The sequence below is a fragment of the Penicillium soppii genome (assembly GCF_028829465.1).
Source record: "Penicillium soppii strain IBT 18220 chromosome Unknown utg000007l, whole genome shotgun sequence".
NCBI lineage: Eukaryota > Fungi > Ascomycota > Eurotiomycetes > Eurotiales > Aspergillaceae > Penicillium > Penicillium soppii.
In genome coordinates, this window is record NW_026643237.1 from 173,992 (window position 1) to 197,233 (window position 23,242).

The 23,242-nt window shown below is 48.4% G+C and overlaps 9 protein-coding genes across 9 annotated transcripts; 3 read left to right on the forward strand and 6 right to left on the reverse strand.

Moving 5' to 3' along the window:
• Positions 1-312: 312 nt before the first annotated feature.
• N7529_009321 (bifunctional alcohol dehydrogenase/S-(hydroxymethyl)glutathione dehydrogenase) lies at positions 313-1,754 on the reverse strand (the record flags this gene model as incomplete). The annotated part of the gene is made up of 5 exons (XM_057244848.1): positions 313-527; positions 581-1,218; positions 1,276-1,411; positions 1,465-1,579; positions 1,734-1,754. The coding sequence occupies 5 exons, from the start codon at positions 1,752-1,754 to the stop codon at positions 313-315; spliced, it is 1,125 nt and encodes a 374-aa protein (XP_057093111.1).
• A 1,357-nt stretch (positions 1,755-3,111) lies between these two features.
• On the reverse strand, positions 3,112-3,584 carry tim9 (protein transporter TIM9; the record flags this gene model as incomplete). Its single annotated transcript, XM_057244849.1, has 3 exons — positions 3,112-3,306; positions 3,420-3,489; positions 3,577-3,584. The coding sequence occupies 3 exons, from the start codon at positions 3,582-3,584 to the stop codon at positions 3,112-3,114; spliced, it is 273 nt and encodes a 90-aa protein (XP_057093112.1).
• A 1,422-nt stretch (positions 3,585-5,006) lies between these two features.
• N7529_009323 (uncharacterized protein) lies at positions 5,007-8,059 on the forward strand (the record flags this gene model as incomplete). Its single annotated transcript, XM_057244850.1, has 3 exons — positions 5,007-5,157; positions 5,395-5,550; positions 5,613-8,059. 3 exons carry the CDS (start codon positions 5,007-5,009, stop codon positions 8,057-8,059), a joined length of 2,754 nt encoding a protein of 917 aa, XP_057093113.1.
• Positions 8,060-8,982: 923 nt separating this feature from the next.
• N7529_009324 (PIG-F family protein) lies at positions 8,983-9,947 on the forward strand (the record flags this gene model as incomplete). The annotated part of the gene is made up of 3 exons (XM_057244851.1): positions 8,983-9,378; positions 9,440-9,726; positions 9,791-9,947. The coding sequence occupies 3 exons, from the start codon at positions 8,983-8,985 to the stop codon at positions 9,945-9,947; spliced, it is 840 nt and encodes a 279-aa protein (XP_057093114.1).
• Positions 9,948-10,127: 180 nt separating this feature from the next.
• N7529_009325 (enoyl-CoA hydratase/isomerase family protein) lies at positions 10,128-10,946 on the reverse strand (the record flags this gene model as incomplete). The annotated part of the gene is made up of 1 exon (XM_057244852.1): positions 10,128-10,946. One exon carries the CDS (start codon positions 10,944-10,946, stop codon positions 10,128-10,130), a length of 819 nt encoding a protein of 272 aa, XP_057093115.1.
• A 125-nt stretch (positions 10,947-11,071) lies between these two features.
• On the forward strand, positions 11,072-13,104 carry N7529_009326 (transcription factor domain-containing protein; the record flags this gene model as incomplete). The annotated part of the gene is made up of 3 exons (XM_057244853.1): positions 11,072-11,111; positions 11,318-12,072; positions 12,124-13,104. The coding sequence occupies 3 exons, from the start codon at positions 11,072-11,074 to the stop codon at positions 13,102-13,104; spliced, it is 1,776 nt and encodes a 591-aa protein (XP_057093116.1).
• Positions 13,105-13,303: 199 nt separating this feature from the next.
• On the reverse strand, positions 13,304-15,371 carry N7529_009327 (putative acyl-CoA dehydrogenase; the record flags this gene model as incomplete). The annotated part of the gene is made up of 4 exons (XM_057244854.1): positions 13,304-14,816; positions 14,883-14,945; positions 14,999-15,215; positions 15,266-15,371. The coding sequence occupies 4 exons, from the start codon at positions 15,369-15,371 to the stop codon at positions 13,304-13,306; spliced, it is 1,899 nt and encodes a 632-aa protein (XP_057093117.1).
• A 396-nt stretch (positions 15,372-15,767) lies between these two features.
• On the reverse strand, positions 15,768-17,050 carry N7529_009328 (glycoside hydrolase family 18 protein; the record flags this gene model as incomplete). Its single annotated transcript, XM_057244855.1, has 4 exons — positions 15,768-16,414; positions 16,488-16,722; positions 16,775-16,799; positions 16,863-17,050. 4 exons carry the CDS (start codon positions 17,048-17,050, stop codon positions 15,768-15,770), a joined length of 1,095 nt encoding a protein of 364 aa, XP_057093118.1.
• Positions 17,051-20,439: 3,389 nt separating this feature from the next.
• Positions 20,440-22,886, reverse strand: N7529_009329 (uncharacterized protein; the record flags this gene model as incomplete). Its single annotated transcript, XM_057244856.1, has 8 exons — positions 20,440-20,490; positions 20,543-20,683; positions 20,733-21,218; positions 21,289-21,514; positions 21,751-21,946; positions 22,084-22,145; positions 22,331-22,574; positions 22,880-22,886. The coding sequence occupies 8 exons, from the start codon at positions 22,884-22,886 to the stop codon at positions 20,440-20,442; spliced, it is 1,413 nt and encodes a 470-aa protein (XP_057093119.1).
• Positions 22,887-23,242: the final 356 nt, after the last annotated feature.

Here is a 23,242-nt window from a genome sequence, read left to right on the forward strand (position 1 = left end):
GACTGTTGTAGATCTGGTCTGCGTGTGTTGCCCGATACTGTGCATCCGTTAAGTGTGGCCCTGAACACTCTGCTTCATAATGAGCTGGTTGCACTGTTACCCGTTAGATTTTGAGATACACTAGCATTTATATACATGTGTACATATCGTTCTAATAATGAAGATCATTTCAGCTACTACTTTACGGTGAAGATCTTAAACCCCAAGGTATGCGGGGTTGAGGACCTTGGTTGATCAGGCCTACAAAGTGTCCAGGAATCCTCTATTGTCAAGAAATAATTAAATTCATATTTCACATCAGTTGCTTTTAGCCTATTTCATATCGACAACGCAACGAACACAGTCGCCCTCCTTCATCTGGTCGAAGGCCTTGTTAATCTCACTCAATGGCTGGCGGTGAGTGATGAACTCGTCCACCTTGAGCTCGCCGTTGAGGTAGTCGTCCACCAGACCGGGGAGCTGTGTGCGACCCTTGATGCCACCAAAGGCACATCCCTTCCAGACGCGACCGGTGACCAACTGGAATGCTGCAAAGAGGGTTAGCAAACGAACGAACACAAAGGTCCAACAAATCACTTACGCCGAGTGGCAATCTCCTGACCAGCAGCAGCGACACCAATGACAATACTCTCACCCCAGCCCTTGTGGCAGGCCTCGAGGGCAGCACGCATAACACCAACGTTACCAGTGCAGTCGAAGGTGTAGTCGCAACCGCCATCGGTCATCTCAATTAAGTGCTCCTGGATAGTCTTGCCAGAAAGCTTGGTAGGGTTCACGAAGTGAGTGGCGCCGAACTTCTTAGCCCAAGCCTCCTTGCCATCGTTGACATCGACAGCAATGATCTTGCCAGCCTTGTTCTTAACAGCACCCTGCAACACAGAGAGACCAACACAGCCAACACCGAAGACAGCGACATTCGAGCCCTCCTCGACCTTAGCGGTGACAACGGCGGCACCGTAACCGGTGGTGATACCACAGCCAAGCAGACAAGAGCGATCGGTGGGAATCTTAGGAGTGACAGCGACAACGGAGATATCGGCGACGACAGTGTACTGCGAGAAAGTGGAGGTACCCATGAAGTGAAGGAGATCCTTGCCACGGGCCCGGAAGCGGGAGGTGCCATCAGGCATAACACCCTTGCCCTGTGTAGCACGGATCTTACCGCAAAGGTTCGTCTTACCAGACTTGCAGAACTTGCACTCGCGGCATTCGGGCGTGCTATGATTGAATTGTCAGCGCGAAAGCGAGAATCCAGCCAAAGGACAAAAAACATACTAGAGAGCGATGACGTAGTCGCCGACCTTGACGGAGGTCACTCCCTCGCCAATGGACTCGACGATACCGGCACCCTCGTGACCGAGAACGACGGGGAAAGCACCCTCGGGGTCCTTGCCGGAGAGTGTGTAGGCATCTAGGGTTGTGAGTGACTCGGAACGATCCGGGGCTTGATCTCTAGGAGCTTACCGGTGTGGCAGACACCAGTGTGGTGAACTTGAATGCGCACCTCATGAGCTTTGGGGGGAGCGACCTCGATGTCCTCGTAAGAGAGGGGCGCGCCGGCCTCCCAGGCGATGGCGGCCTATTGGAATTAGTACTCTAGTCGAGTTCGGATGTTGCTGTTGAAATTGAAGCTGGAACTGGTGTGTGAGATATAGAGCTTACCTTGCAAGTGATGGTCTAATTCATTGTCAGTGAGGTTCTCAAAAAAAGTCGATGAGATCATAGCTATTTACCTGTCCTACTGTGCTAGCCATTGTGTATAATCAATCCAAGATGACTGGGAATATGTTAGTGCCAAGAATCAGCAAACAAAAAAAGTGACGGCACTCACATTCAAGATACTTAAAAGAAAAGATGAAAGAAGAGGAAGAAGAGAAGGAGATGGGTTTTTGAAGAGCACGGTGGGGGTGGGGAACCCGGCAATGAGGGGAGAAAGCTACAGCTTCAACGGACAAACTCTACAACTACATACGATACCCTAATTATACACCACAGTCATGATTATTGTAGTACGGTCCGTAGAGTTGGAGATCCGGATCCCCTCACCCTCCTCACACCCCCCCACTTACAAAAATAATCAAATAAGTAAGATAAGCCGTGTGTTTCCCCTTTCAACTAAGACATCCGTGATCGGGAGCCCTTCCGAGTCACCCGGCTCGACACGGCTTTATCCCGGTCCCGCACTGTACCTGGTAGATACGTAGGTATTTGTACAGTTTGTATGCGAGAAATGCTCCATTTCGAGGTGAATTAGTAAGTATTGGTTTATGAGTCATTAGGAGCGTTCCAAGGTTGGAGTTAAAAAGAATAGTTGTATGTCTGGTGAGCGCAGCGTCTGTTTTGTCATCAAAGAGAAAGATTTTATATTGGAAGGACCTCGCCTTGATACACACGGCAATGGTATTTCGTGTTCGAGACATTGCTGCTGGGAAAAACCCATCGAGCAGAAGGGAGAAAATAAGTGTCAAGAACTAACCATAAACCCGAACCATTGAACTGGATCATTGGTCAGGGTCGACGTTCCACAGGCCTTGGTTGAACATGAACTTGAAGGGCCAAGAGGAGAGTTCAGATGCTCGTTTTGCCATTCGGGAGGAAAGAAAGAGAGGAAGCAAATGAGTAAACTACAACAGCCTGGAGCAGAAATATGCGGGACTGACTAGCTACATGGCTAGAAAGCGGCCCATACCGGACCGTAACAGCCCAGACCTTCAGGCATAGAGACTAATTTAGGTTAAACTTGGTCAAATTTATCAAATCAGGAGTAGGGCCCGGTGACAGGGTAAATATGTAGGTCCAATGTATGCCGCAAGATTGCCCTTGTTGACTAGCGATTTCGTTTCATCAAGATTGTTTGATTTTGAGCACCAGAGAGTGATGCCCCCAATGCTGTTGACTATGATACACGGAAAGAAGCCGATCCTGTCTGCTTCCTTGCCTATAGGCCAGACCATGCTTCCTCCAAGTTTCCCAAGCCCCCGTCGGGCCGGAGACAACCGGGGTAAACGAGTCGGTTCGCCTTTCTCAATTCCCCAATGACTCACCAAATGCTTTGGAAACATTGGCTAATCATCGGTAATATGTTTCCAACCAAAAAACAACAACAACCCCTTAACGACCCTGCATGGAACCAGACTGCATCATGGCAGCGTTCTGCTCCTGGAAGCGCTCGTTCAAGCGGGCGGAGCTCTTTAGATTCTTGTCGACACAGCGCATAATGCAAGTCTCCTCACGGTTGATGAGGGACTTGGTGGTGAAATCGTTGACACAGTCATCGAAGCAACGCTGGACCATCTTGGAGTACATCTGAAAAGACACAAAGTTAGATCCGGAGGAGACAGGTGGCTGACTGGGAGGGCCAGGGCTCAACAGGGAATACGAGTCGAGCCGAGGGGCTTCTCTGTCGGGAACAAACATACGGTCATGAACTCCTTCATCTGCTTCCGCTCCATACGAGCGGCGAACTCGCGCTGTTCCGCTGCGTTAAGTCTGATGGTATTAGTCGTCAGTGGATGATCTGGGGGAACAATGGGATGGAAGACAGGGGAAGAGAAAGGGTTTGTAAAGGTTACTTACCCGTCCATTGTGAGAGATGATATAAATTGATGTGGGTGATGGGAAGATGGGTTTCAAACACGGGTTCGCTGGTCAAGCGTAGCTCCGAAGCTTCAATGTTTCTGCGGATAATCCATTTCTCCGACGGATAAACGTATAAACTCACGTGATGAGAATCATTGTTCATGACGTCACGTGCTACTATACAGCATCGTTGACGACCTCATCAACTACATTTTTTCGCATATACCCACTGTTTGAGATTTCTGTGAGACTTTCAGATCAATTTTGATAATTTTTTGTGAAAATATTAGCTGATCCAGCGATCCATACCTAGGTAGGTTGTTGGTGAATCTCGGTAATATCAAAAAGATGACAACGGGAATATGGCCAAATCAAGGACATCCAGACCAAGTAGAATTCACATAAGATGTGGTCATAACTCGAATTGTTCCCTTTCGTCTGGAATAATACGATCCACCCGAGACATATTGTGTATACATATTGCACAAGAATAAGGCCCAAGTGTAGTGTCATTATGGACTAATTTCTTTTCATCACTATGATAGGTGCTTGATTGGTGGTAATTGCCCCAAAATTCAGAGAACCAAGGTTCAAAAAAATGGAACAGTAGACAATCGGTACCTGATCAGGAGAAATATATGAAACCGGAGATGACGGAGTAATCTCCAAACCCCCCCAAAAGGCCCTAACGTGATCTGAAGTGACCCTAAAAGGGTCCAGACACTGGTGGAATGAGTCCATAACTCCATCTGTTCCAGAATTGTTCTCTAGACTCGAATTTGCCTTTACTTGAATCATACACCTACGACACGAAGATACTGGAAATTCTCAACATATTCAAAATACAAATGTACACATGTAGCTTGTTACATATGCGGGTAAATATATTTGCCATCAAAAGGGGCGATGAAATGACAGCGCTCGTAAATTAATCTATTCTGAACAAGGACCTGACCCATTAACGGTCTTTACGGGGAACCCAAGCTATTCATAGAAAAAAGTCCCCTGAATAATTATTACAATATTGTACAGAGTACGGAGTAGTTAGATGGAAACAACATATGTAAAATACTTACTCCGTAGTACTCCCCTACTTACGCTCTCCCTTATAACACTGAGAAGTAAAATACAAAGAATAGCTCTGTCATATTTCATGGATTGGCTCGTGCCCCCGAACCCTTCGAAACCCTGACATCTTCAGCCCTTTCGTATCTTCCTTTCATCCCTTTCCCCCTCCTTCAAATATTTTCTCGTTTATCTCTTTTTTTCTTTCCAACTTGGTATAACTCGACTCGGTATTTCTCTCAGATCAACTAGTTTGGGAGGCGGTGACGCAGGGACTGTTTCCCGGAATTACCTCGATACCTTCTCTGCCGGCCCCGGCCCCCCCAATATCTTCCCAGTATCGATCCAAAAAAAACCTCGTCATGGTCACGGTCGGCAAATCGCACGGTGACCCTGTTCATCCGCTTACTACCTCCCCTGATCCGGTCGCTTCCAACTCCCCGCCTTCGAAACGAGATTTGGCGTCATGGTGGAAGCAGTTCAAGCGCAGCACCCGAAAAGATGAATTGAAAGGTGGGTTATCTCCGGCGAATGTGATTTCAGAACAAAGGCGACCGAGCGAATATACCCTATGGACCCCTGGCATCGGAAGACTTCACAATGCTTGCCCCCTGAGCTTCCGGACATGATCTCGCGCTAGAGGCTCTCACGGGTTGTATAGCTGGAGTCGGAAGCTACCTTGTTCTACGATTGCTTTGCTATAATTTTGGGTATTCTTCCGTGGTACAAATACTGATTACCAGCTTGCAGCAGAGCCACCACGCGGCATCTTCGGCGTTCCGCTTAATGTCAGCATTAAGTATGCCAATGTGGCAATCTCCTTGACCAACGATCACGGAGAGAGTTTTATTTATGGATATGTGCCTATCGTGGTTGCCAAATGCGGCGTCTTCCTCAAAGAAAAAGGTGAGCAGATATCGCCGATCGCAATATGCATATAAGTGGTAGCTAACAGGTGTGGGGTATAGCAACCGACGTGGAAGGTATCTTTCGACTGAACGGATCGGCCAAGCGCATTAAGGATCTGCAGGAGGTCTTCGACTCCCCCGAGCGATATGGAAAAGGGTTGGATTGGACTGGGTACACGGTGCACGATGCAGCCAACGTACTTCGCCGATATTTGAACCAGTTGCCCGAACCCATTGTACCCTTGGAATTCTACGAGCGCTTTCGTGATCCTTTGCGCATCTACCAGCAACAAGTCCGAGAAGGAAAGGAGCCGAGCGACGCCGACAAGTTCGACCACGCGAAGGCTGTGGACACCTATCAGCGACTGATCATCGAACTCCCCCCGTTGAACAAGCAACTCCTCCTCTACATCCTCGACCTCCTTGCCGTCTTCGCCTCAAAGTCCGATCAAAACCGCATGCCGTCTAATAACTTGTCCGCGATCTTCCAACCGGGAATGATCTCCCATCCTAACCACGACATGATGCCAGACGAGTACAAACTCAGCCAAGACGTATTGATCTTCCTCATCGAAAACCAAGACCATTTCCTCTTCGGCATGAGCGGCACAGCCGCCGACGAACAAACCATGAAGGAGGTCGAAGCCGGAATCCCGCGCCCCTCTCATTCGAACGTCCGCCGATCCGTATCCAACGCCAGCGCAAACACTGAAAGCCACCGCAAGCTGGATAATATCCGTCGCAATGTCTCAGTTTCGTCGCGTAACTCCCGTCACTCAAACAACGCTCAGAGCCCTGCAACGCCGACCTCGATGAGTGGCGGCGCCGGCGGTGTTCACCGGAGCAACACTCTACCTTCAAAGATGGGACCGGTCGTTAGCTCTGCGCGTTATGCTAGGGCACATGATACCGGTTCCAACAGTCCTTCTGGTTTGTTGGTCTCGCATCAGAGTTCGAGGTCCACTAGTCGAACGCCGTCCGTGCGAGAAGAACCGGAGCAGCCAGCTGCTCAGAAGGCTCCTCAGCAGGCTCCTCGGCCGGTTGCGCAGCCGACTCCCCAAACGGTTCTTCAGCAGGTGCCTCAGCCGATTTCTCAACCAGCGCCTCAGCTGGCTCCAGAATTGGTCGTCCAGCCTGTTGCCCAACCTGTCGCTCAACCGGTTCCTGACCTAGCTGAACAGCCGGTTGTTCAACCAGTCGCTCAACCAGTCGCTCAGCAAACCTCTGTTGAAACACCCGATACCTCTTCTGATTCACGCCAAAATGGTCTATCAGGTTCTTTCTCGGCGACGCAAGGCAACGCATACGTCCATACCTCAACACATGGTCCATTGCCTCCAGCAGCAGCGGAGCGTCTCAGTATTACCGAAATCGCAAGACCGCATGAGAACTTGCACACACCTATTGCCTCGCCTCCTCCGGTCGTCACTCCTTCTCGCGAACGCAAACTTTCGAATTTCTTCACAAAGTCACCACCACCCGACAGTGACCTCAGAGAGCCTCGCCAGCCCAACCGGCTCAGAAAGAAGCGCATACCCGGTAGTGCAAGCATGAGCGCGCAAAGCTCGACGACCTCGCTTCACGCCTCTGGGAACGATCACAGTGCGGAGTTGCACCCTACAATCGAGCAAGAATCGGAAGTGGTCGGTGACACCACTCCTCGGCCTCCGAACACCGCGACACTTGGTGGTCCACGAGAGAGCGCATCCGAGTTCAATTCAGCCTTGGCAGAGGGCACACCCCAACATCACTACGACCATTCTTTGAAACCCAAAAAGTCGCGTACTCCGTCCATGAACTCACGATCTTCCTTCACCGATCAATCCGACTTGGAACAGTCTGAAGATGGTCCCCGAAACGAACGTCACGAAAACCGTCGCAGTTGGCGGAACTTCCACCGTTCCTCCAAGTCACTCGGGCTGGGCCTTTCATCTCCGCCTTTGGTAGCCACAAACCCTGGAGCAGAGCACAGCACGAGTTCAATCGGCAGTGGCCAGTATCAGAATTCTGAACTCTCAAATCACCCACTCAGTTTGGATGCAGGAGTTCAAAGCACTGCCTCGATAGGCCAAGAGACCGAAAAGAAGAGTTTATTCGGCAAGTTCAAGGCAAAGGTCGCTCAAGTCCGGGATGGCGTGAAGGATGAAATTGAACGTGCAAAGAGCCCAACCCATTCCGATACTGATCCTTCCCTCACCCGCCAACCCCTATCCCCCATCGTCACCGAATCATCGAATGGGAATCCTTCAATTGAAACGTCACGCGAACCCGCGAAGGATGAAAGTGTTCGCTCGCCCGTGTCCCCCCTCCCTGGAGCTGGTTTTCCTCCATCTATTCCCGAGGAGCCGCATAGCCCAGTGACAACCGCGGAAGCGCCGATTCTTGAGCACAAAGAACCTGCTTCTCTGCCAGCCACTGAGTCAGTGCCAGCTTCAGAACCAGCAGCGTCTAGCGAACTGCCCAAAGAATTGCCCAAAGAAGCTGCCGAGCCTTCCACAGCTACTTGAATACTTTGAGAAACTATCATCTCTCTTGTCCTTAGTATTCCTCTGCGGACCGGGTTTTTATCCTTTCTATCAAGCTAAATATGTCTGACCATTCGAAAGACATGGCTTCACTCACGGAGCCTCGGTGTCTCGCCCAAGGCGACAATTTGTCTTTCCATTGATGAACAGTCTCAAAATTACGACATTTCTTCATGCCCTTCGCGGTTGGATGAAAGTCCAACCAACCCTGTCCTGAATGACCTTGTACTCTCCACCCCGATGCCCTTTCACTCGCAAGGTCCGAGTCCTTCATCTTTCACCCAGCTTTCAGCTGATTATGTTGCCATGTGGTATGAATGTACGTTTGTCTCTGCGTTTGCAGCCTGTCTGTCTTGAACTTTCTGCTAGTTTTGAGATTTTGAGATTTCCCCATTCTTAGAGCTTGCGATCTCTTGTTTTTTTACCAATCAAATGACGAGAATAAGATTCTTTTCTTTATTCAATTTTTTTCTTTACAGGCCGTAGATTCTTGGTCAGAAGAAATCAATTCATCCATATTCCCTAATTGTGGTTTTGTTATCCTTGCAAGAAGTGGAAATCTACCGGAGTGCTCTTGGTTCATGAGTGTCAACGTTCTTACGCAGCTAGATGTGCTGGCATTACTATAGGGAGGTAAACATGGGTAAATTATGGACAGAATGTGAAGCGATGAAGATATAGTACGAGAAATCTTGACAGTTCTCTACCTGGAACAAATTGAAAGTTCTGTACGGAGTATAGAAGTTGAAGCTCATTTGCCAGATGAGGCAAGATTGACACCCATATATTAAGGCAACAAGGCAACAAGGCCAACACCACTCATCGGCAAAACACCTTTGAATTCAGACCCATCTCCATCCCGAATCAGCCGGAGCTCTTCAAGGTTTGTTTTTCCAACCTGCGCAATGGCCTCAGAAATCTCCACACCAGGGGGAACGCCCCAAGCCCCCGTTGAGAAGCCCTCCGCTCCCCCAGTCAACATCCTCTCCTCGCCGATAGCCCGCGTCTACTCGATCGTCCACCCAGCACTACTCCTGGCATTGGGCGCGACTCGCTTCGAAGCATTGGTTACAAACCCCACCAAGGAGCTCCTTTCCACTCTGCCATGGCTCACCCTGATCCAACTCACCTACGTGATTATCTGTCTGCCTCCCGCAGGGTCAATAGAGACCAACACGCCTGCGGCAGATGGCAAGTCAAGCCCTCGGTCGCCGGGAGGTAGTGGTGCATCGCGCAATGGGAAGCACGGCAAGCGCAAGCAGCATGTCAATAGCTGGACCTGCATTTGGTCACGACTACTGGTACAGGGCTGCCCCTTGAATTGAGCAAGCCCCGCGTTCTTAGTGCTAACATTGATTATAGCCGGCTTTCCTCTCGCTCGCCCTGACATTCGCCATAGCCACCCCGGTGCTGGCCATTCTCCTCGTTCTTTTCGGCGCCCCCCTCACGACGCACAATTGTGAGACCATCCTGGGTGCCGCCCACATGGCCGTTCTATCCGCAATGGCTCTGATTTATACCCATGGCTTGGACCGGTCAGTCTGGAACGAAGTTTGGGGGATTGCTCGGCCCGCCGATGCAGTTTGGGGTAGCGCACTGGGCACCGGATTGGGCGCGTGGTTCGGCGCTATTCCTATTCCTCTCGATTGGTAAGTCATGTAGCATCGATCTACTGGCCCTCACGCTAGTCTTAGGCTAACTCGGTATCTGAAGGGACCGACCTTGGCAGGCATTCCCGATCACGATCCTCACTGGAGCTTACCTCGGGTATGCCCTTGGCGGGTTTGTCGCTCGCACACCGCTCGTCTTTGGCAAGCGTGTTCGGTTCACGGAGGAGGACGAGGGCGACGCCGAGAAGAAGACTAACTAGAGGCTCAGCATGATGGGTTCCAGAATCTTCGTCCTATGGCATAAATATATTTAAATGCCTTAGTTGTATTATTATAAAACTTCATGGTATGAGCAGCCACCGGCCATACTGGATGATATATCCAAACAAATAATTTGTTAATGCAATTTCCCTTCCCCTTGAGTGTCTCTTATTTATTATTCACAGCTTGCTGTGATCTTTGAAGTTGCCATGCCTTCCTGAGCCTTTGCTGAACTTAGCAGCTCCTGCAATGCCTTCCTTTGAAATCACTTTCTTTCCAGCATTGAATTCTTGAGACATAGCATCTTGGAAAGAGGAAGCCTCGTAAGCACTGTAATAGCAAGACTGGCGGTCTGTATTGAGGCAAAGCTCTGGAAAAGCGATGAGCTCTTTCGCTACCGCAATGGCCTCCTTCAAAGAATCCCCTTTAGGAACCACCCGGTTGGCCAGCCCCATAGCTAGTGCTTGCTGAGCTCCTACAGGGCGACCGGTTAATATCATGTCCATAGCACGACCAAGCCCGACGATAGCTTGTAGACGAACAGTTCCTCCATCAATCAAAGGTACCCCCCAACGCCGGCAGAAGACACCGAAGACGGCATCCTCTTCGACTATGCGCATGTCTGCAAGTAGACTCAACTCCAAGCCCCCTGCAACAGCGTATCCGGAGACAGCACAGATAACCGGCTTTTTCACAATCATCCTGGATGGACCCATAGGTCCCAAATTGCGACCGTCGACAGGCTGGAGGTTCTCACTGGATGCATCATGATCTGCCTGCGCAACGCCGTGCAGATCGGCTCCTGCACAGAAAGTATCTCCAGCGCCGGTCAATACACACACCTTTTGTTTTGTATCATCCTCGAATGCGAGGATGGCTTCGTAGAGCGCCTTCGCGGTCAAGGGGTCGACAGCATTTTTTCTCTGCGGGCGATTGATTGTAATCACTGAGATGCCTTCCGATGAAGTATCTATCGTCACCCGATCTGATTCTGCCATCTTTTGAGAGGAATGGAATATTGGTGAAGAGACAGATGAAATGTATAGCCGTGAACATTTTATAGAGAAGAGACCTCGGCAATACCCCACTTGACCTCCTCCAACTATCAAGCGGATCTGCGGTCATGTCTTCGGCATGTATCATTTGTCATAAGAGAAAGGTAGGTTAGTCTGTTATGGTAGTGTTTAATTGCTGATCGCTGGTGCTTAAAGGTGAGGTGCGATTTTGCGACGCAAGACCCATGCACCAACTGCAAAAAGTCCAATGTGGAGTGCATGTAAGTAGATCCGAGATGCAAAGAGTCATCGATTGACTCTTTCCAGGCCTTATACAAGAAAGCGCAAGAGATTCACAAATAGTCTGTCGCCAGGACGGAACTTATCCAGCTCTGCGCCTTTGAGTCAGACTCCTCGGGGCTCACAAATTCCCGCCGAGTCGCCAGACGCGTCATCGCGAAACTCCTTGAGCGGGCCTCAAAGAGAAAATCCAGTTGAAAACAGCGTAGCGCTCAACATATCTCACCATGTTGAACCACCCATCAAACAAGAGAGTTATCGCGGCCGCAGTGAGTACCTAGGCGGCAGCGTGCCGTTCGATGAAAATATGGTCAGACCCGGTCGCGAGACAACATATACCAACCCCAAGGCATCAGCGACCGATTTACAGATGTTGCGCGACCAAAATGCCTTCGAGTTGCCTCCAGAATCCGTCCAAAAAGAATTGATGACCAGTTTCAACACGCACTGTGCGCCGTGGACGCCCGTCGTTGACCCGAAGTGGCTGGACGATAGTGCGCCGCCGTCAATGTTACTACTGCAAGCGATTTTCCTCGCTGGGAGTCGAGTGTCCAAAGCGCATTTGGACTACGGGTCCAGCGAGGTGTTTTACCGCCGTGCAAAGTTGCTGTTTTTCTTTGGTGGATGTGATAATCCTCTCATTTCTATTGTGGCTGCTTGTCTCTTGCATTGGTATAATCCTGTTGGGCCTGAGGATGTTTCTACAGATACCAGTGGATTTTGGATTCGAACCGCTGGGGCAATGGCCTTTCAGATTGGGCTGCATAAGGAGCCGCCGGCGGGTTCTCGAGATCGGGGTCTGCGGCGAAGGTTGTGGTGGTCTCTGGTGGTAAGGAAGACGCAGTGTTCATTAAAAGCGAGCAATTGCTAACAATTACAGGTGCGAGACAATATCATCTCCGTTGGCGTTGGCAGGCCGCGAACCATCAACCTGCGCGACAGTGATGTACTACCGCCATCACTCAACGATTTTCCCGTGAACAATTTCAAAACTCAATTATTCTTGGGATACTGTACAATAGCTCGACTTCTTGGTGATACAGTCGAGTCCCATCTGCGACAAGAGATCTCTCGCCAACGCCAGGTAGATCTCGAGAATGCGGTCTACAGATGGGCAAAACAAGTTATTCCAAAACTGCAATCAGCTGTTGCAGCCCAAGAAGATGCGGTGATTTGCAACCTCGAAGTCCAACAGCTGCTGGTCATGTACTTCGTGGTTCTTACTATCCTCCATCGCTCACCTACACCGGGAAGCGTACCACCCCCAGCATCACTGGTCGCATCATCTTTCATAGCCGGGATCTACGAAGAATTCCTACTCCGCGACGAGCTCCGATACCTAGGCCCGGTCTTCGCATTCTACCCCCTATGCGCGGGCCTCTCTTTACTCTCTAGCTGCCGCTACGCCCACCTCCAAAGTACAGCAGAGCACGAATTAACCGTCATGAAACTGTCCCTGCAAAAACTTTCCGAGCGGTGGCTCTCGGCAGTCGGACCTCTGCGCGCCCTGAACAAATTGACCGAGAAAGTCCGAGAACAAGGCCCCTTCGAAGGACCGTCGCCGAGGCTCGATCCAGACGCAGCCTCCTTCTTCGAAGGCTTCGATACAAGATTGTGCAAACAGTGGCAGGTCATTGGACATTCGTCTGAGTCTGTGAGCGGGAACAGAGTTATTGCGCCGACTTGCAATTTGGCAGATATTCAAAATCCGAATGATACGCTTCGGTCCCTTGATGCTCCGCCGGGACAGCAGGTGGATAATTATGACTTTGCCTCTATTGATGTTAGCTTGGATCCTTTCAGTAATAATTGGGAAGGGGCCGGGTTTGACTGGAGTGGCTCTTGGTTGCTCAACGTATGATAGAAATTTTCCCAGTTGATGTTGGAAAAGGTGAGAACTTCCTGTATTAAAATTACTGTTTCAAGGATGGTGTGGATGGTCATAAGGAAACAGCGCTATATGTACGAACAAGACAATCATGATTAGGATTATACTATAGCCCTGTAGTAGACTATAACTAAATCACTTCAATATACCTTCAACCTTGATTTTGACTGCTTCAAAGCTTAGAGCTTGCCTTTTGCAACGATCTATGACCAGATGCGCGGTTCGCTGGCAGGTCAACGCCCCAGGCAATACGGCAATCCCATTGGAGGTGTTCCTCTCCCCCAGAGACAGCGCCAATAGTGTCCCTGACCGTCACAATATCGTGGAAAACTTGGTCTCCCACACCACCCTCGCCACTCAAAACCCACCGACGTGCGATCTCTGTCGTTATAGGGTCGTTATCACGCTCAGCATCAAGGGCCATAAGGGCTCCCGACAAAATCCAAGCAAGAGTGAATATAAAGCGGCGGCCATCGGCTACAGTTGAAGCAGGATCCTGAATCGTGAAACGAGCCCGGAGGGTAGACCAAGAAGCGCTTATAGCATCACGAATGCTCGTAGTCTGGATTTGGGCCAAAGTCCTCTCAAACCATGCCGAGAAAACTTGAAGGTTGTCTTTCTTGATAAGGAACCGAACGAACTCGCTAGCAAGTACATTGGTAGTGCCCTCCCAGATGGAGTTGACGGCAGTATTGCGCAAGATTCGAGAGATATTGAATTCGGGCTCGTCAGCCTCATCCATATAACCGACTCCGCCCATAGATTCCTGGCACTCTTGGATTCCCACAGTAGCCATCTTACTAATGACTGCCTTCGCGGTGGCAGTCATCGTACGGAAAACCACATCGGCCTCCTTTCCAGGTTGAGGTATATGTGCAAGCTTAGTGGATGCCGAGGATTTGTCTTCGACCACTCCAAACAAAGCAACAGTAAACCAGGCAAGATTCATTGCGCCCCGATGCTTTACCTCCAGGTCTGCCAAAAGCCGCAAGTGCATTGGAATCAGCCACAGGGGCTCGCCAACAGTAGTTCTCGCCTTCGCGAAACTCTTCGTGATACTGATAGCTCGGCGCCAACCAGACAGCGAGCCAATGAAGGTATGAACGCGCGTAACGTTGAGCAGAGGTGCAATGGTGACAACGCCCTGGTCCAGCTCACCGACGAGATGCGCTCGCATATCCTTCAGCTCGAGTTCCGCTGTAGGCAATTCTTTGGTGCCGAGCTTGTTCTTCAAGCGGTGGATTCTGACGCCATTAGACACCACCCTTGAGACACCATCAGATCCCACCACAGTGCGTCGCAGTGGTGCGAGGAACGTGCTTAGCTTTCCAGATGGAGTTTTCGCAAGCAATAGAGCGAGATTGGCATCGGTTGCCGAGGAGAAGAACTTGAAGCCGCTGACCAGGTAGTCACCATCACCTAGGGGATCGGAGCCTGACTTGGCCAGTGGTGAATAAGTCGCCCAAGTTTCGGTGTTTTGAACATCACTTCCGCCGGCTCTTTCAGTCATCCATTGGCCTGAGGTCCAGTGGTCATCCTTTTCAGAAATCAGACCTTGAAACGCAGCCTGGAAGGGATGTGTCGAGGGCAGCTTGTTGACTCTTGACGACAAGATAAAAGCAGCTCCATCCGTCATGCTGATGGGACAGGAGTAGAGTCCAGAAGAGGGAGCATACAGATAGTTCCTGCAGCCGCAAAGTGAGTGACTTGCCCGATTGATTCACTGCATCAAACTACCTAGACAAACTCACAGTGCATATTGAACAGTCCTTCGATCAACGCCTAAGCTCTGGTCATACCCTGCCGAAACGATTCTAATCGAAACTAGTCAGAAAATGGTCCTAATCCAGCGAGTTAAGAGACATACCTGTTACGAGCACCCCATTTCCCAAGCTGTTTCCACCCGTCTGTAGTGACCAAGCGATCATAATCATATCTTTTCCCCCACACGTTGTGACTCTTCACATATGGGACATTTCGCTCCGCATCACCACTCCATTCACGGACCCGCTCGGAGATAGCCTCGGCACCGAGCTGAGTGAGATGCGATTGTACACTTTGTAAAGTACTAGATGGCAGATACCCTGGAAGGAACTCAATAGTGATTCAATCAACCATAGAAATTGAAACTCACAGGACAACGCCCGTTGGAGACTGGGATCCGAAGTGTAGGTGTTCTCTAAAGGCACCGGCTCGGTGATGTAGCCGCTATCTGCTGTCGCGGGCTGAGAGGATGACATGGCGAGAATGCTTAGATGTCAGAACGAAAGATTTTCCTAAGAAAATGAGTATCTCCAGGTGTATTGAAGACGGAAATGCGGGGCGTAATCTCCTAAAAATTGTACCTCGGCGTTCGGTTGTCCCATGATCTCAAATTCGAGCTCCGCGAAAACACCGACGTATATGTACGTGCACAGTCCTTGGTTATACATCTCTTGGAGCTGTAGGGTTATAAAAGTTCATGGCTTGCAGGTAAAAAATTGGTTCTTCATAGCGAAGTAGTGTTATTCCTTATTAACTCGATGATTTCATCGAGAGTCAACTAACCCCCTGTCCTAAAGATATATAATCAGAACTCCACCGTACCAGTCCGAGACTTGATTTTGATCATGAAACCAGCCCTGGAATGAGGCCATTCACATTTCATGTAGCGTGTTGTATCCAGTCTCAATCAGGCTGCGCGGTCCACGGGCATCGGAGCAAACATGCCAGTAAAACAGACCACCCAGTTTTTCAGCAGTCACAAACTCGGCCTTTTGTTTCACGGTGGCCGGGGTATCATAAGTCACAAATCCTCCATCAGCCCCAACGCAACATGCCGCAGCAATTCCTTGATCATGGTACTCTTGGGTTCCCGGTCGGGGGAGATCACGATAATCAAAGACACCTTCCTCTCCACCATGTCCAGTGTAGCGTTGACCAGGCCCATTGCTGCCCAGGAAAGACCGTCCATAGACCGGAACACCCAGAATGATTTTTCGACGAGAGACTCCTTGAGACACCACGTAAGACACGGCTGAATCGCCAGAGACACCCGATCCATAAAGCTGCGCTTGGTGACCAGTTTCGGATTCCCAAGGCCCGGCGAAATCATAGGTCATGAGATTGATCATGTCTAGGTACTTTGCCGCCGCAGAGAGATCGATGTTTTTCAATGCCCACTGACCAGCAGGGAGGGCGGTGGTAAGCACGTATCGTGGAGCGGGCAGCACCTCACGCAGTCGGGCGAGCAAACGAACATAATCCTTACCCTGCTTTGGATCCGAGGGGTGTTCCCAGTCAACTGCATGCAGATACAAGTGAGTATATTGCTCAAATTGAATCCCAACGTCAAAGATCAGAAACAAGGGTCTCACCGTCGATTCCATCGATCCCAAACTGATCCACCAACTCTCGACAGGTTCGGACAAAAGTGTCCAACCGAGAGCGACTGTGAGCTACTGCAGCAAAGTTTTCACTGCCTTTCCCACCCCCTCCCACGGAAAGAATGATTCTCATCGCAGAGTACTGCTGCTTTAACTGCACAAAAGCCCGCAGACAACCCTCGGCGCCATCAACAGGCATCTGGGTGTCAGCCCATTCATCACTCAACTATAATCCATCAACAAAGAACAAATCCAATAAAACGGTGACTTGATCATACATAGACAGTGCCATCTTCTTGGACCCTACAAGAAGCCAATTCGAGATTAGCAGGTGAGGCACTCAGACCGGCGATTGACTGTACATACCAGGCAAATGCATAGTACACATGTGAAATGAATCCCAATCTTAAAGATGACGGAGGTTCCTTTCGATAGATCCTCCAATTGGGGTAGTAAGCTGCGTTTGTGTATAGAGGCACTTGGTTTGAGGCGTGGGAATCAATGGCGGGGTCAGGACCCGCACGTCGACGGAAGAATGTGTTAGCTAGAAACATTGACAAAGACCTCAAAAATCAAGATAAAGAACAGATTGAGCATCGAAGTACAAGAAGAAAGACAAATTGGAGACGACCATGTGGAGATGCAGGCAACAATAAGTGATTTGAAGAGAAAATAAATCCACAACCAACTGCGTGTTGCCTGTTTTGGAATGCGTCACGTGGGGGGCCTTTTCTGACTATTTTCTTCTTTCTGTTGGTTTTTCGTGATTGGGTATTTATATGATTCGACTAAATCTTGCAATTTTATTTCGAACGTTGATCAACATTGGACACACAAGCCGGGGATGCGGGGATGGACCTAAAGAAGAACATTCCACGTCAAGTATACCTATGTACATATGCACCATGCACACTTTATTGAAAGACACAAAGTGCAAAAGTACACAACGGCAAATGTTTGTATTTCAGCCACCAACGGGGCGTCATCCTGTCGGCAACTTCAGATGATCACAGTTCAGCTGAAACTTGGGAACCACTGAAGTATCGATGGATTATGATTGCCTCGTCACAGCTGTTCTAGGCTACCCGGGAGACTTTCCAGGTACGGGTTCTCCTCATATGACGTGCGGTGAGATCTGAGCAAGGAATGCAGTAGCGAACGAATCCGATTAGGCAGGTCAGGCAGCTAAAGCACGAGTGTGGAGCAGGCTGCATGAACAATGCACCCCGTGTTTGAAAATTTACCAGAAACAGCGGAAAAGTGGCGCCCGATCGGTGGTGGAAATGACCTCAAGACCCCAACAATCTAGAATGACATGTCAAAAGTGTACATGTAGCGTCAGGTTGGTGTTTATTAGTGGAGAGTAATCGATATTGATGCGGAGCCATCGACCTGGCTAGAATAGTGGCGATGCACTCTGGGGGGCTTTGCGTAATGTTTGCTTTTTTCAAGGTTCTCTTGTTTGCTGATCGAATCGCTTACATGTGGCTGCTGATTCGTTGACATAGAGCTTATATTAGGATGAGGCTGTTCGAGTATAGGCAGGGACGTAGGGACAGATACCTTGTTATCTTTTTCTTGAATCTATTATATATCACCCTTATCACGACTTTTACTTCTGTTGTGTTAGTGTCTCAATATTGCACTTCTGAAGAGGCAAAGAATACTACACCATTTGTGCTGAACTTAATCGATATTGAAAGAGGGGTCAAAATAGCGAGCATCGAACAATTTATTAGTACTAAAAATAATCATTACAAAACCTAACTAATTTAGATCTAGACGCATACCAGATCCCACTGTCACATTACGATCTTTTCCTTTCCCCGGAATTTTTACGATGATCTCTCCGTGGTCACTAGTGTACAACCCGCTGACAAGGTCTGTCAATACCGGATGAGTTTAGATCATCCTCCGACAGGTACATACTGTTGGACTGACGACGCGGCTTGGAAACCTCAAAGCTCCAAATCAACAAATTAATGCCGAATCGTGGGAAAAGCAGCGAAAGTACGACAGAATTAACAAAAAAAATAAAATATAGAAGGTGTCTTATACATTTTGAAGCCTTTCACAATAGACTAATGCACAATCCTCGATATCTCACTACATCAAAATATTTACCAACCTCGGATTATTTTCAGGCTAGTGATTCTCATCTGTCTACTTCATTCAGTCTAGTTCTCATCGCCGCTGTAATTTGTTAGAAGCTTGATTGCTCCGTCGTTGTGGACCGTTTCCGCGGTTGCAGATTTTGCGCTATTGGGTAAATCAAATCGGAACTGAAGGTTGTTGCTCGCGCAGGGAGAAAGTCATCATCAGACTTGCTAAGTTGGGACATTGTGTCTTTAGCTTTAGTGGCTCGAAGAGATGGCAATAATGGTCAGATGAATGAGTCAAATGGGCCTTCAGAAGAATGACCCGTGGAAGGATCTAAATTTTGCATAGAGAGATAGAGAGCAGCTGGTGGTCTTATAGAAGTAGAGTAGATATTATAGTAATCCTGTTGAACTTCGTTTTTTATAGGACCATATGCCGAGAGCTTTGCATTTTCTGGGGCAATTTACCCCACAATAAGGGACCTAAATCCGGGGGTGAAGATGATGTAGAAACCGAACAATAGCATGCGAAGTGTTATTGGATTTTAAACAATGTCAATACAAGAATCTATATTGATAACAACCTTGCTTTTTGAATAGAAATGTTCTAAATAAAAAGTTCATAGATTGAACTCAATGTATTGAATTATTATACATCGCTGAATGATAATTCGTATTTTAGTGATTTTTACTTGGTTATTGACAAACGCTGAGCCATAACATGACCAAATCAGGGGAAAATAGTGGATGCTAGGTTATTGATCCTATTTGCAATAGGATGTCTGCTCTGGTACACAGTAGGGGAAAATACCTATTGATAATTCTCTACCATTGAAAATCCACCTTGACAAGACACAATGGTAGACAATAAGCCAGCAAAAGTATATAGAAAGCCTCATCGTGCAATACTAAAAATAATCCATGATTTCAGACCAAACCAATTTCTTTTCTTCCCACAACGAAGCTCCAAAATGCCTACCGTGAGTCATAAAGCATCCATATCTGCATGTTGAAGTCTCTAACTGGTCTCAGTATCTCTCCAACCATGCTATCTCGCAAGAGTTCAACCGTATCAGAAGAAACGATCCGGAGTCAACTATTTATGGAGTCTGGAACGCAATTTTGAATTTTCAATTCCCCATCACTCAGGGTTATGTGACCAGACCCCAGGATCAGCACACCCTGCAATCCGGTGGAAAGGGGTTTTCGGACCTACACACATTTCACTACCAGGGAAATGCGCCCAGGGCGACTAAGTTCCTAATTGTACAATGCAAAAGGGCCGGTCATGAAACACGCCAATCTGTTTGGGAGGAGGGCACCGCTCAAATCAGCGATTACTTATATGCGTGCTTACATATACAACGATCATCTCAATTAGGTCGTTGATTGGTATCCAGATGGCATGGAGCTTGGTGTGCCCCGGCATTTGATACAAGATCAAACCGATCAAAGGATCTTGGACGAGATTCTGAAGAACCATTAGCATATTTGCTTTACCTGAGGGCGCTTTACCACATTTACTACGCATAGCGTTCAGCCTATTGACTAAATTTGTTTTTCAACTTATTTTGCCCTTTCTCGATAAATTACAGTGCCCGTGTGACTACATGTTCACCCGCGCGACACAAATCTCAACTTACACGAACCAAAACCTGTAGAGCCAACAAGGAAGGAAAGAAAGTGTTTGTAGGCTCAGCTTGGTATTTTGATCAAATAGAAAAGTCCTTGGAGCTATTGATTAGTTAAAAAATTGATAAAGCAAATCGAGGAGTCGTTGAGGATTCCTCGGGTCGAAATAGTGGTTCAATCTAACCATGCCCTTCATCTTACCAAAGTTCCCTTTAGACTACCTCAGAAATTACACCAAGGGCTAGGAGGCCGAATCGATGGCCCTTGTAAATTGACATTTCAGCATATTTTCATCACCAAGAAGCGAGAACTTACCTGTTCGGCATACAAGCCAGTGATTTTTGTTCCAGGCGCGATCTTAATTTCCCTTAAACGGGATATTACAGTGGGACCAGCCCGGTTCCGTGAGGGTTTTTCCGGTTCGAAGTGTACAGATCTTCCAGTATTCGTTGTGATCTACGCATCGCGGTCAGGACTCAGGCTCTAATAGGTATTAAGCACCTACCTTGACTGAGTGGAGTTGTTCGACATTGTGAAACTCGTCTTCTGGCAATTCCTGTGGGCGCTCAGTGCTTGCGAAAACCTTTTGAATGTGTTCCCCGCCGTGCCCATCGATAGAAAACCGAGTGCCTTCATTGAAAGGTATCATCGGTTGATGCTGGCCAAGCTTGACAGTCTCGATCGCATGTTCAGCTTGGTCATAGTGAAACTCGATACTGCATAGATAATAACGACTATCGATCAGACGAATTTCCGTTAGATACTGCAGATTGGCCCCTTTGGAACCTCCGAATGGAGCCCAAACTAATGCTCGATATTGAGGGTTTCTTTGGCGAAGACGAGTCAAGGACATCTTGCTTATATATAGCTCTGGACTTGGTGTCGATGGATACCACAGGAAGCTTGATTGTTGCCAAAAGCGAGAGGTCACAAATTGCGCTGGACGTTTCATTCGCGGTCCTGCCGCAGCGAATGTGACAATTTTGAATGCCTAATTCGATTTTGAGTTAGTAATCACCATATAAATATACCTAATACTCTATCGGAGAGACAAGACATACATCAACACCAACTTCCACAGCTTCGATCGATTTGAATGTAGCTAAGCGCTCAGTGACTGGAGTGTCGAGAGGAAATCCGACCCATCGGGATTCCAAGCCATTATCAATGATCTTTAAACCCTTCAAGCCCTCAGGTGCCATTGCCAAGGTGAACCCATTTAGCTGAGAGACTTCTACAAAAGTCTCATTACCCGTTGATATATAGCCCAACCTGATAACCTCGCCGCTAGCAGATATAAAGCGTATTCCAGTGATATACCCGTATTTACCACTACCCACCGGTGAGACTGCAACCCTGGTGATGTTACGTGGGACAAGGGCTCGATATGTTCTATCAAGACGGCACCAAATGGCAAAAGGTGGTTCTCCTGATGCGTCTTGTAAAAGTTCGCCAGTCACCGACACCCAATTGGACTGCTGCGTATGGAGGACTTCTCGAGGTATGCTTAAGGTATCACTTACTTGTAGAGACAATAGTTGAGAGAATTGTCGAAGTAGTGGCCAGATCCGTCGCCGATTTTGAAGCCCGGGCGAACATTGCGAAGAACCGGTGATGCGGTATAGTCTAAGCCAATCCCGAGGCTCGCAGCTGCCTTGAGCTTCCAAAAAGAAATCTCGGTCGCCTCCGCGGCAGAACCGGGAAGCCCAGAACGTCTGGCTATTCAGAAGGGGTATAAATGCGCTTGATGCGCGTCGGAGGTCAAGGGCGTCTTCTGTCGGTAGATAAATTGCTAGAACCTCACGTAGCTCCCAGGGAAGCTTCCAAAAGCAGTCTCGCGAAAAGCGGTCCCTCACCGGTCGTTTCTCGATCGACGTGTAAGGCGTGAAAGAAGACGATTTCGATATCCAAGTAGCTTCTGGAATGTTTAATGGATCATAACAAACGTATGACTTTACGTCCAATCCATAAGCTGGACCTGACAAGTGTGCATACCACGGATAGCTTATATTGCAAATCTTGCAAAGGCCATTGTAAGTATGGCCCCAGTAAACGTTTTTCAGCCAATCAGCAAACGGCAAGGATTCACATATTTCCACAAACCGACGCAAAGGAACATCGTGAGGTTTGAAGAAATCCTGAAGAAGAATCCAACAAGATTCATGGACAGGAAATCCATGGACTCCGTTGTGTGCGTCTTGTAAAGTCACAGGGATGACTACTTGAGGCTCGCAGTCATCGTTGTCCCATCGCTTTAACGGATTGGATGGGGCGCGGAAAGTTTCGGCGTCTGGATCATTCTGTCTTCCCACCCCAGTGATAAAAAAGCCTTCGGGGGCGGAGTAGACTATACAAATTAGGTCAAGGATTCAAAATACATAGATGGCCCATACTTATTCGGAATTCCATCCACCAGTCCACATAATATCGCTTATGGCGATGGATCTGGCATCCGCATACCACGCAACCATAACGCAACATAGCCTACCAGTATCGATGTTTTAGTTGCTGGAAAATGAAGCACAAGTTAAGAGCAAAAGTGTTGGAGAAGACGTAAACATTGCCGATCAACTCGAGCCCGTGATCAAAGCTTAATCCGCTTTGCCTTCTAACACTCAGGTCAATCCATGGATTTGCTAAGCTTTGACCTACCCTGCATGTATGATGTTCTTTGAGCCAGATAGTGGAATGCCTATAGGCAGAGAGCTAATAGTGAGAGTGGCACAATAGGTTCTCTGCTGATACTTAAGTCACTATAGTGTCAGTGATTGCTCTGTGATTACTCAGAGACTGATCAGAGGCCGTTATTGAGCACCCAGCCTACATCCGGCCTATGCCAAAATTGGCACTCAGCCCCACAACAGTGCTTCAGCGGAACCTTTTTTTGATGGTCTACTAAGCTGAAGCTTCTTGAGGTGTCTTCCCCATTCCCGGCTCGGCCAACCTAGAACAGATTGAAAGGGCGATATGACAACAAAAATTGTAATTGAAAACAAAGACTTGTGTTTGTCATGT